Source organism: Suricata suricatta, chromosome 11 (genome assembly GCF_006229205.1).
Source record: "Suricata suricatta isolate VVHF042 chromosome 11, meerkat_22Aug2017_6uvM2_HiC, whole genome shotgun sequence".
Lineage (NCBI taxonomy): Eukaryota > Metazoa > Chordata > Mammalia > Carnivora > Herpestidae > Suricata > Suricata suricatta.
In genome coordinates this window covers 7,353,270-7,362,490 of record NC_043710.1, presented here as the reverse complement: position 1 = coordinate 7,362,490, position 9,221 = coordinate 7,353,270, and the positions used below count along the sequence as shown (strand labels likewise).

Genomic DNA, 9,221 nt, shown 5'->3' with positions numbered 1-9,221 from the left:
TGTTTTGTCATCTTTTTTACATTTCTTTTTTTTTTTAATAAATATTTTATTGTCAGATCATCCTTTTTCCTCTGGAGCTGTTCTCGGGGCCACTCTGACACTCGGTCTCTTCATTACCAGCCAAAGACAGGGACTTTCCTGAGACAGAGGCAACCAACCGTTGGTTAGAGAAAGTGAGACCTCAGTCAGCCTGGGGCTGGGAGCTGGGAAAGAGGAGAGGGCAGAGGGCACAGGATCCAGGAGCCAAGAACAGAAGAAGGGTGGTTGTGCTCACGGGTAGGGCGCAGCTGCAGGGCCGCCTTGAAGTACTTAGGAAGCAGGAAGCCATCGGCGTTCCCTGGAGTCAGGATCACTCCATTGGCAGAGCGGAAGAAGGGGACTCCATCTGCGGACAGGGCCAGAGATGTGACATGGCTTCTCTGAAGCCCTAGGCCAGTCCCTGCTGGATCGAGACTCACCTGCCAGGGCCAGGGGCCCATCGATGAACACGGCCACTTCGCAATTTGGCCGAATGCCTGTGGGGACAATTGGAGCTGGGACCTGGGGTGCTGGGGGCTGCAGGCTTCAAACCCGGGCAGGCTCGGTGCAGGGAAGGGGTTCCTCCAGCAAGCAGAGCATGCAGTGGCTTCGGACAAGAAGCGCTATCCTTGGAGGGAGCTTGATCCTTGGAGAGGGACCTGGTAGGACAAAGTGGGTGGGAGGGGCTGGGGAGGGGCACTGACCACTGATGACGCCGGGGTCCCCAGGCAGTCCTGGGGCCAGGTGGATGTGTGTCCTTCCCCGGCAGGACAGGCCCTTGAGCAGGATGGACGGCCAGTGCTGCCAGAATGTGCCATGGACGAGCATCAGGGGCAGGGCCTGGGGGGTCTCCAAGGGCGTCAACTCTAACTCAGGTACCTGGGAGGAGTGGGGGCACAGACAGCAGTGAGACTCCCCCCTCCCAGGCAGGGGTTCCACCTTCCACCTGGCTCTCCCAGGTGTCCCCTTAGCCCCCACCTGCAGGGAGTGACCCTGATTGGCCCGGATGAGCGGGCCGGTGCCGGGATCCCCCGGCCGCAGGGCGAACCGCCGCTTCTGGTTGGTGTCCACCACGCGCTGCACATCCTCAGCGGAGAAGCTGCGGAACTGGGGCAGCTGGAGGAGGGCGCCCAGGGGCACGAAGCCATCTACAGATGGGTGGGAGCTGAACTTGCCCTGGTCTGGGCCACAGTTAGAGGGGGTGAAGGGGCGGGCTATAGGCAACCAGAACAGAGCCTGGGCTGGGGGCTTGCAGGGGTTCCCCTGTGTGACCTTCAGAAAGTCTCCCCTCCCTGGGCCTCGGTTTCCTCCACTTACATGGTAACAGGATCTGCCTCATCGAGGGTCACAAAGATAAAGTGACCCTTGTTAGCACAGTACACTTCCCAGAGTGGACACTCACTAAACACCGGTTACTTCAGTACGGCCCCCTGCTCGGTGCCCACTCTTGGGATCAGTGTTTATTGGGCCACTGCACCAGAGGTATCAGCAGGCATGGCCTAAACAGAGGGTCCTCTCCCAGTTTGCTCCAGACATGATATTGGTCTCTGGGCCTCGGGGTCCCCTGAAAATGGAGAGGATGTGACCTCTGTACTGTCCCCGTAGGGCCATGGGGTAGGGCAGTTACAAATAGGCTCGTATTGCTCCCTCCCTCCAACCACTCCTCACCCCGGTCTTTAAGACTCTCACTTACCAGCCCTCATGGGAAGCCCCAGCTTCAGGGCCCCATGCCGCAGAGCATAGGACAGAGCCTTGGACAGCTGCACGTCTCGGTCCTGTAAGAACCCAGAGGTGGCCCCTGGTCCCTGTGGTGCTCCTGCCTTGCTGCCTACCCGGAACTCTGAGTGACCCGCTGCAGAGGGAGACTGCGGGGAGAGGAATCCCTGCGCTCTCTGGGAAGAGTAGGGACCCATCAGTGCCCACTCCCACCACCCCCAGCATATTCCAGGGCGCCAGGGCTGAGTCCTCCTCCTTTACCCTCCCACCAAGAAAGTGGGGGTGAGGGTGGGGTGGGCGCACCTGTTCCCGGGGTCTGTGAGCCCTTTGACCCCTGGATCCTGAGGCTTCCTGCCTTCTTCCTCCAGGGGAGTTCATGGCTAAGACCTGCCTTGTACAGGGAGAATGTGGGGACTGTTAAGGATCCTTTCATGTCCTACCCCGCCCAGCAAGCCACCAAGCCTCAGGATGTGAAAGCTGGGACGGGGACATCCGGCTCAGTAAAGTCACTTCCCACCCCCAACTCCCCGGTACAGAAAGGGAAACTGAGGCCCAGCAAGCAAGATTTGCCCAAGGTCACACTGCGTCCGCCACGCATCCAGGGAAAAGGAGCCCCCGCGCTCCAGGCTCGCGGGTCTGCCCCGCAAAGGGGGCCTGAGGAGGGGGCCGGCGTTCAGGCTAGCCGGCAGGAAGCGGGAGACAGATCAACACAGAGCTGGGAGGAGGGAGACAGAGACTCGCAGGCTCACCAACTCCGGGGGCCCAGCTGGCGACCCGCGAGGGCCCTGTGCGCAGGCAGCGGCCAATGGGAAGCCGAGGAAGAAGGGGGCGGGCACTTCCGCTACAGGAGAAGGGGTGGGGCCTGTGGGCCGCGTAGGCCGGTAGGTGCCGGCTGGAGGTTTGAACTTCCGGACCCTGGAAGGGGTCCTGGCGCATCAGGGGTTGAAGGCAGGATCCTGGGTTTGGGAGAAATGGGCATAAAGGGGTGACTGGACCCAGGACTTCTGGGTGGTTGAGATGCGCGTGAGTCCCAGGGATATCTGGCAGCAGGGATCTCCGGGCTCTTGGGATAAGACACTTTACTGCCCAAGGAGTTGGGTTCAAGGGGGTACAGAGAGCTGGGAGGGTACCCTCAGGAGGTCTGTGACAGAGGGGGCCAGCTGCCGGGGCCATGGGTCGCTGTTGGGCTCTCAGGTGACAAGCCCGGCTGTATCCTCCCCCCAGAACTGCCCCGTCTAGACTATGGACCCTGAAGTGTCCCTGCTGCTGCAGTGCCCCGCAGGTGGGCTGCGGGAGGAGCAGGTGCAGGCTGAGCTGAGCCCAGACTACGACCGTCGCCCACTACCAGGAGGGGACAAGGCCATTGCTGCCATCTGGGAGAGCCGGCTGCAGGCTCAGCCCTGGCTCTTTGACGCCCCCAAGTTCCGCCTGCACTCAGCCATCCCGGCCCCCGCTGGCTCACAGGGGCCACTGCTGCTCCTGCGCCTGGGCCTGACTTCCTACCGAGACTTCCTGGGCACTAACTGGGCCAGCTCAGCTGCCTGGCTGCGACAGCAGGGAGCCACTGACTGGGGTGACAAGCAGGCCTACCTGGCAGACCCGCTGGGGGTTGGCGCCATACTGGCCACTGCGGATGACTTCCTAGTCTTCCTGCGTCGCTCTCAGCAGGTGGCAGAGGCACCTGGGCTGGTGGACGTGCCTGGTGGGCACCCTGAGCCTCAGGTGAGATGCCAGGCAGGGTGCAAAGGCACAGAGACTCCACTCAGCTTTGTTTTCTTCATCCCTTAAAGGGGGGATTGGCCTAGTGCTTCTCTGAAAGTCTGCTCAGGGCAACACCCCACTGACCCCTGTCCCAGACCCGAGGGCCACTAGGGAATGATGGGGAGGGGTGGGGGATGGGGGGCAGAGGACCTAGCTGGATCTCTCATTGTCCATATGGAAAATGCGGGCCCGGGTCAGGGGACCACCAGGACTCTTAGCCCTGTGCCTAACCAGGCCCTCAGGGCCAGCAAAAATGCGGGGAGGCAGAGTGGGAAGAGACGGGGAATGGTGGCTGAGCCTGACCTCTCCCAGGCCCTGTGCCCTGGCGACAGCGCCCTGCACAAAGAGCTCCCTGGGGAGCTAGTGGTGCACGAGCTCTTCTCCAGTGTTCTCCAGGAGATCTGTGATGAGGTGAGTGAGGGGTGGCCCCGACAGGTGGGCCAGAAGGGAGGGGGCAGGACATGCCGGAACCCCACAGGTGTGGGCTGGCGGGAGGCATCTGGCATTGAGGGCCAAGAGCTTGAATGCAGCTAGACACAAGCGGGGTGGAATCCTCCAGCCCTCATTTCTGCACGCCTCAGGCTCTTCCTCTTTACAAGGGGAACAACCATAAACTCTTGCATGTTCCCACTCACCACTCCCTCTTCGTTGAAGGGAGGACTCCTTGAGAGTCCTGGTTACAATGGAGCTACCTTGGGTGACCTTGAGCAATTGTTCAAGATCTCAGGTTCTGCTTTCCCATCTGTAACAGGAACATGCTCGGGATCAGCCATTCTGTGACTCTGGGCACTTGAACTGTACGCTGTAAAATGCTGTACAAGGGTAACGTTCTCCCTTGAGAGGGGCAGGGATGTGGGCAGTGGACACTGACTGGTGGACACCCCCCCCCCCGCCCCAGGTGAACGTGCCCCTGCACACCCTGAGCCAGCCACGGCTATTGGGCATTGCCCGCAATGAGACCAGTGCCGGCCGTGCCAGTGCCGAGTTCTACGTCCAGTGAGTGAGCCTCTGGGGTGCAGGGTCCTGGGTCCTGGGGTACGTGGGTGGTTGAGGGGAATGGCTGAGGCAGCTGGGAACAAGGACCCGCCAGGGACTGGGCACTCCCCAAGCCACGCTTACGTCCTTGTGCAGGTGCTGCCTGACTTCTGAGCAGGTGAAGACTCACTATGTGAGTGGGGGAGCTGAGGCCCACGAGTCTACAGGAATCATCTTTGTGGAGACACAGGTGTGACGGAGCAAAATGTATCTTGCATGGACAGGGAGCTTGTGTTGGGGCATTTGGACACCCAGTGGCACCCGGCTGGCCCCCTGGGGCTGGGTGATATGGGGCTGCCAAATCTGAGTTTTCCTCCAGAGCCACAAGACGTCACTGGGGGTGCGCTTCGGCCCAAGAGAGGGCGGGGCATCCCTTCAGACTCCTTAACGTGTCCCCCTAGGGACAGTGACGTGCAGAGGGTTCTGAGGCTCAGGCCCCCAGGGTTGAACGTCAGAGGGCTTCCTTTTTTTCCCACAGAGGGTGCGGAGGCTGCAGGAGACCGAAATGTGGGCTGAGCTCTGCCCCTCGGCCAAAGGCGCTATTTACCTCTACAACTGGGTCCAGGAAGTCCCCCCTGAGTCGCCCTAGTCCCCAACCCTATCACAAATTGAAAGACAATAAAGGACTTTATTCTTGGATTCCATTGGCATCTGCTGTTTTGGGGAGAGAGAGATGGGGCGCTGGGAGAGACCAGGGTGTGTGAGAGAGGCGGGACGAGTGTCTTGGGGGGAAAACAAAACAAACCCAGCCTGAGTTTTCCCCTCTGCAAACTGGGATGAGGACCATGCCTCATTGCCAAGGCTGTGGTGAGGGTCCGGGTCTCCTATGGGGTGGAAGCCGCTTTACGAAGAAAATCCCGCTGCAGAGCAGAGTAACAGCTGCGTCCCAGGGACTGAGCCACGAAAGTGGGACCGAGAAGCAGGAAACGCCGGTGACTTTCCGCAGGTCCGCGGGCCTCTACCTCGTTGGGTGGCCCGAGGCCCCAAAGGCCAATGGGTGTGCGGGGGTGGGGCCTTCCGACGCACGTCCGGATTTTCCGGCTCGGTGGGCGTGGCGTAGGCGTGTAGGCCAATGAGAACATGGAGGTGGGGCCTGAATGGACGCCGGAGACAGCCGCGGCCGCGAAATCCTTGAGCGCGGCGGAGGCGGGACTTCGTGTGGCCCCTCCTTCGCCTCCCTTCCCAGAGTGGTCGGGAGGGGGTCCCGGCGTCCGGGACTTGTCCAGTGTGGGGGAGGGTCCCGGACGCCGGGGTCAGAGGCAGGGACAGATTCAGGACACTGGGGTCTGGTCCTGAGTAAAGGAGGCCCCACTGCCCCTGGGTCCTCCAAGCCTGCTTCAGTTTGCCTTCGCAAGTAAACGGGGCTGGACCCTCCCCTTTGGCCCCGGAGTGCTTGAAGTCTGGTCCCATCCTGGTCCCAATGCACTGCTCTTTGTGGCCTCCTTTCACCAGCCGTCTGCCTGTCGCCATGCTGTCCCTGTGCCTGTGCCGGTCGTGGCCCCGCAGCCCTCCCTCCCGGCTATTCTCAGCGACCACCGGGCAGCGGTGAGTCGGGGGCTGGGGGCATGGCTCCCATCATTCAGTGGGTCGAGGAGGGCCTGCCCAGCTCTAGGCTTGGACCTGGGTACGAGGATAATTGTGACCTCTCTACTTGGTGTCAGGTGCTGTACGGGCTTGTTTCAGGTAACCCTCACCTTCACGACTGAGGACACAAGATTAAGGGACCATCCATCCCTCAGGTCATACAGCGAGTTAGAGGCAAAAGTGGAATTTGAGTCCAAGCCAAGCTCAGTGCTCTTTTCACAAGTCTAGTGGTCAAGCATCACTGAGCATAACTCACTTGGGGGCTTGGGGCTGGGGCTTGGGGGGAGGGGGTGGTTTACAAAAATGCAAATTCCGGGGCATCCAAAATCCTTGGAGATTCTGATCTGCAGGAACCAAGTGGGGCTGAAGAACCTGTTTTCTTTTTCTTTTTCTTTTTGGGTTTTTTAAAATTTATTTTTGAGAGACAGAGACATAGTGCAAGCAGGGGAGGGTCAGAGAGAGAGGGAGAAACAGAATCTGAAGCAGGCTCCAGGCTTTGAGCTGTCAACACAGAGCCCGATGCGGGGCTCAAACCCGCGAACTGTGAGATCATGACCTGAGCTGAAGCCAACGCTTAACCAACTGAGCCACCCAAGCGCCCCAGAACTTGTTTTTCTAAACGAGCTTTCTGGGTGTTTCTGACCTAAGGGGTCTGAGGGCTACACTATGAGGGGTTCTGATCTGCACCGTGCCTGAAGTGTCAAAAAGGGGGGGATGATTTGGAGAGATCTCCCCCAGCTTCCTCACCTCCTAGTTGCTGACTTGAAGAGTGCGGCCCAGTGGGGCTGGGAGTGGGAGGGGAGGAATAGTCTCTGTTTCCATAGCTCCTGCAGTTTTGGGCCTATCTCCACAGGTCTGGCCCCAGGAACTACTATGAACTGTTAGGGGTGCACCCTAGTGCCAGCACTGAAGAAGTTAAACGAGCTTTCTTCTCCAAGTCCAAAGAGGTACCAGTGGCCCTAGGCAGGGAGGAGGAGGTGTAAGTGTGAGCCAAATGGGGTGCATTTCAGATTCCCAGGAATGGTGCAGAGTGGCCCACTCTAGAAGGTGCCGCATTCCCGTAGCATGTATAGAGAGCGAGAGGTGCCCCAAGGGCAGAGGTTAGGCCCATTGGGAGGAAAGTTTGGGTAGGAATCAAGGGTTCTGTGCAATGGGGTGGGCTTGGTTCTTTTGATCCGTCTGCTCTTGAGAAAGCTTGGACCAGGGCATATCCCGAGAACCAGGCAGTTGGTGGGGAGGGCTTGAACAAGGGGAGGGGGCGTGAGTCTGTGCTTTCTGACTCTCTGGCCTTAGGGAGGGGGTGGGCAGGCCTGAGAGTGAGGGTTACTATCCAGGCAGGGCCTTTGGGAACGATTCGAGCCTTTGTGGGTGGACATTACGGGGAAGGGATGTGGGAAAAGACCTGAAAGGGGTCCCCGCCCCACCCCAGCTGCACCCTGACCGGGACCCAGGGAACCCGACCCTGCACAGCCGCTTTGTGGAGCTGAGTGAAGCATACCAGGTGCTCAGCCGGGAGCAGAGCCGCCTCAGCTATGATCGCCAGCTCTGCTCAGCGGCGTCTCCAAAGTCCCCAGGAGCCACAGCCCATCCCGGGTCTGCTCAAGCGCACAGGTACAGTTGTCCTGCCCCCTGGCCTCCTCCTTAGCCCCCCCCACCACTGTGGTCTCCCAGGGAACCTCATCTCCACCTTGTCCTTTCTTCTTCCTCCCAGGAGCTCCTGGGAACACCCCAATGTACAATACTGGGCCCAGTTTCACGGTGTGAGGTCTCAGGGACCAGAGTCGAGGCGGCAGCAGCACAAACACAACCAGCGGGTTCTGGGTTACTGCCTCCTGATCATGTTGGCAGGCATGGGCCTGCATTATGCTGCTTTCAGGTGCATCCCTGCCATTTCCCTGGGGTGATGGGCGGAGGGCGGGGGAACGGTGGGGTCAGCCCTGCAAGCGCACCGCCCCGTGGCCTGCCCTTTTGTGCCTCTCAAGCTAAGAATTGCCCGAAACACGTCTCTGGAGCCTCTCCTTACTTGGCAAAGGCACCTCTCCACTCACAAAAGGCAAACACCGTCATTTGCAGAGTTTTGTCATTTGAATGTAAATCTTTGGTGCTGGCTGCCAGGGTGTGCTGGGGCCAACCAAAGTCTTGCACCAGGAGGAAATACGTTGGAACTGGGCCTCACCCGCAACTATCCCTGTTTGTTTGGCAATCAGCTGTCCTCCTGCCACTCTTTTATGCATGTCACGGATGCTGAGGTTCTATAACAAAGATACCTAAAGGCTGGCACCCACTGCCTAGTTCAGTGATGAAGTTAGACGTAACACTTTCTAGTCTCCTCTGAGGAACACGCCGGTGTTCAGAGCTGCTGTCACCACCTTCAACAGGACAGCCAGGGCCCTGGGTCACGAGTGGACCCTGGATAAGCCTTTCTGGGCCCCACCTAGCACAGGCAATTAGGTGGAGGTCTTCACAAATGGAAAGCTTTGAGACCCTAGAATGGCATGGAGGGCGCGGGGTGCCTCTGGGGCACAGCGGGGATTGGGAAGCCCGGGGTTAACTGGAACCCCCTTGCAGGAAGCTGGAGCAGGTCCACCGCAGCTTCATGGATGAAAAGGATCGGATCATCACAGCCATCTACAATGACACACGGGCCCGGGCCAGGTCCGTCCCTGTTCTGCTCTGCCTTCTCTGTACTGTCCCGACATCATCTTCCCGGATCCTCGGTCCTGACAGCCCAGGTGCTCTCTCCCACAGGGCCAACAGAGCCAAGCTCCAGGAGCGATTGCAGAGCCAGCAGCTGCAACCCCGACCTGGAGATCCAGGGATTGTGCCTCCCGGCACAGGCGCGGACAGCGGCCCTGGAGCGGCCCACTAGGACGGGGCCTGCGCTGTGTTCCCTCCTCGCCACCCCGCGGGACGCCTCACTCCCCAAAACGCGTGCAATAAAATGATTCTCAGAGAGCTCGGGTCCAGCTCCTCGCTTCAGCCCCGCGCCCCCGTCCCGGGCCTCGCTGGGGGACAGCACCCCGCCCTCCGGGTCCTGGCGGCTGCGACCCGGGAGCCCGGCCCCCTGGGCGGTGCGTCCCCTTTCCCCTGCTGCGGCGGGAGGGGGT

The 9,221-nt window shown here is 60.1% G+C and overlaps 4 protein-coding genes across 11 annotated transcripts in view; 3 read left to right on the top strand and 1 right to left on the bottom strand.

The window, feature by feature from the left end:
- Positions 1-7: 7 nt before the first annotated feature.
- TRPT1 (tRNA phosphotransferase 1) lies at positions 8-2,547 on the bottom strand. Of its 3 annotated transcripts, none has more exons than XM_029956415.1 (8): positions 2,484-2,547; positions 2,038-2,125; positions 1,712-1,793; positions 997-1,199; positions 723-897; positions 459-515; positions 275-385; positions 8-138 (listed from the first exon to the last, which is right to left on the bottom strand). In XM_029956415.1, the coding sequence occupies exons 2-8, from the start codon at positions 2,110-2,112 to the stop codon at positions 53-55; spliced, it is 789 nt and encodes a 262-aa protein (XP_029812275.1). In that variant the 5' UTR covers positions 2,113-2,125; positions 2,484-2,547; the 3' UTR covers positions 8-52. The 3 variants fall into 3 exon arrangements, with proteins under 3 accessions (XP_029812275.1, XP_029812277.1, XP_029812276.1); XM_029956417.1 differs by having other exon boundaries at positions 997-1,166; XM_029956416.1 differs by having other exon boundaries at positions 2,038-2,121; positions 2,484-2,541.
- A 42-nt stretch (positions 2,548-2,589) lies between these two features.
- NUDT22 (nudix hydrolase 22) lies at positions 2,590-5,169 on the top strand. Of its 3 annotated transcripts, none has more exons than XM_029956414.1 (6): positions 2,590-2,615; positions 2,959-3,456; positions 3,808-3,906; positions 4,394-4,491; positions 4,627-4,720; positions 5,009-5,169. In XM_029956414.1, the coding sequence occupies exons 2-6, from the start codon at positions 2,977-2,979 to the stop codon at positions 5,117-5,119; spliced, it is 882 nt and encodes a 293-aa protein (XP_029812274.1). In that variant the 5' UTR covers positions 2,590-2,615; positions 2,959-2,976; the 3' UTR covers positions 5,120-5,169. The 3 variants fall into 3 exon arrangements, with proteins under 3 accessions (XP_029812274.1, XP_029812272.1, XP_029812273.1); XM_029956412.1 differs by having other exon boundaries at positions 2,594-2,757; XM_029956413.1 differs by lacking the exon at positions 2,590-2,615 and adding an exon at positions 2,619-2,682.
- Positions 5,170-5,437: 268 nt separating this feature from the next.
- Positions 5,438-9,069, top strand: DNAJC4 (DnaJ heat shock protein family (Hsp40) member C4). Of its 4 annotated transcripts, none has more exons than XM_029956420.1 (7): positions 5,438-5,476; positions 5,983-6,075; positions 6,968-7,061; positions 7,544-7,725; positions 7,826-7,990; positions 8,683-8,769; positions 8,863-9,069. In XM_029956420.1, exons 2-7 carry the CDS (start codon positions 5,999-6,001, stop codon positions 8,981-8,983), a joined length of 726 nt encoding a protein of 241 aa, XP_029812280.1. In that variant the 5' UTR covers positions 5,438-5,476; positions 5,983-5,998; the 3' UTR covers positions 8,984-9,069. The 4 variants fall into 4 exon arrangements, with proteins under 4 accessions (XP_029812280.1, XP_029812279.1, XP_029812281.1 ...); XM_029956419.1 differs by lacking the exon at positions 5,438-5,476 and adding an exon at positions 5,562-5,616; XM_029956421.1 differs by lacking the exons at positions 5,438-5,476; positions 6,968-7,061 and adding an exon at positions 5,593-5,616.
- The window catches only part of VEGFB (vascular endothelial growth factor B), a 3,224-nt gene continuing 3,058 nt past the window's right edge, over positions 9,056-9,221 (top strand). The window contains exon 1 of the mRNA XM_029957404.1: positions 9,056-9,185. Within this exon, the coding sequence (XP_029813264.1) occupies positions 9,056-9,185 (130 nt within the window). The remainder of the gene's footprint in view (positions 9,186-9,221) is intronic.

Coding starts and splice junctions, on each gene's coding strand:
- DNAJC4 (XM_029956418.1), top strand. CDS start 5,951: ATGCACTGCTCTTTGTGGCCTCCTTTCACCAGCCGTCTGCCTGTCGCC. Junction 7,726..7,825: donor GGGTCTGCTCAAGCGCACAG/GTACAGTTGTCC, acceptor TCTTCCTCCCAG/GAGCTCCTGGGAACACCCCA. Junction 7,991..8,682: donor CTGCATTATGCTGCTTTCAG/GTGCATCCCTGC, acceptor ACCCCCTTGCAG/GAAGCTGGAGCAGGTCCACC.
- NUDT22 (XM_029956414.1), top strand. CDS start 2,977: ATGGACCCTGAAGTGTCCCTGCTGCTGCAGTGCCCCGCAGGTGGGCTG. Junction 3,907..4,393: donor TCCAGGAGATCTGTGATGAG/GTGAGTGAGGGG, acceptor CCCCCGCCCCAG/GTGAACGTGCCCCTGCACAC. Junction 4,721..5,008: donor TCATCTTTGTGGAGACACAG/GTGTGACGGAGC, acceptor TTTTTCCCACAG/AGGGTGCGGAGGCTGCAGGA.
- TRPT1 (XM_029956415.1), bottom strand. CDS start 2,112: ATGAACTCCCCTGGAGGAAGAAGGCAGGAAGCCTCAGGATCCAGGGGT. Junction 1,794..2,037: donor CTCACAGACCCCGGGAACAG/GTGCGCCCACCC, acceptor GGGTTCTTACAG/GACCGAGACGTGCAGCTGTC. Junction 1,200..1,711: donor GGGGCTTCCCATGAGGGCTG/GTAAGTGAGAGT, acceptor ACTGTGGCCCAG/ACCAGGGCAAGTTCAGCTCC.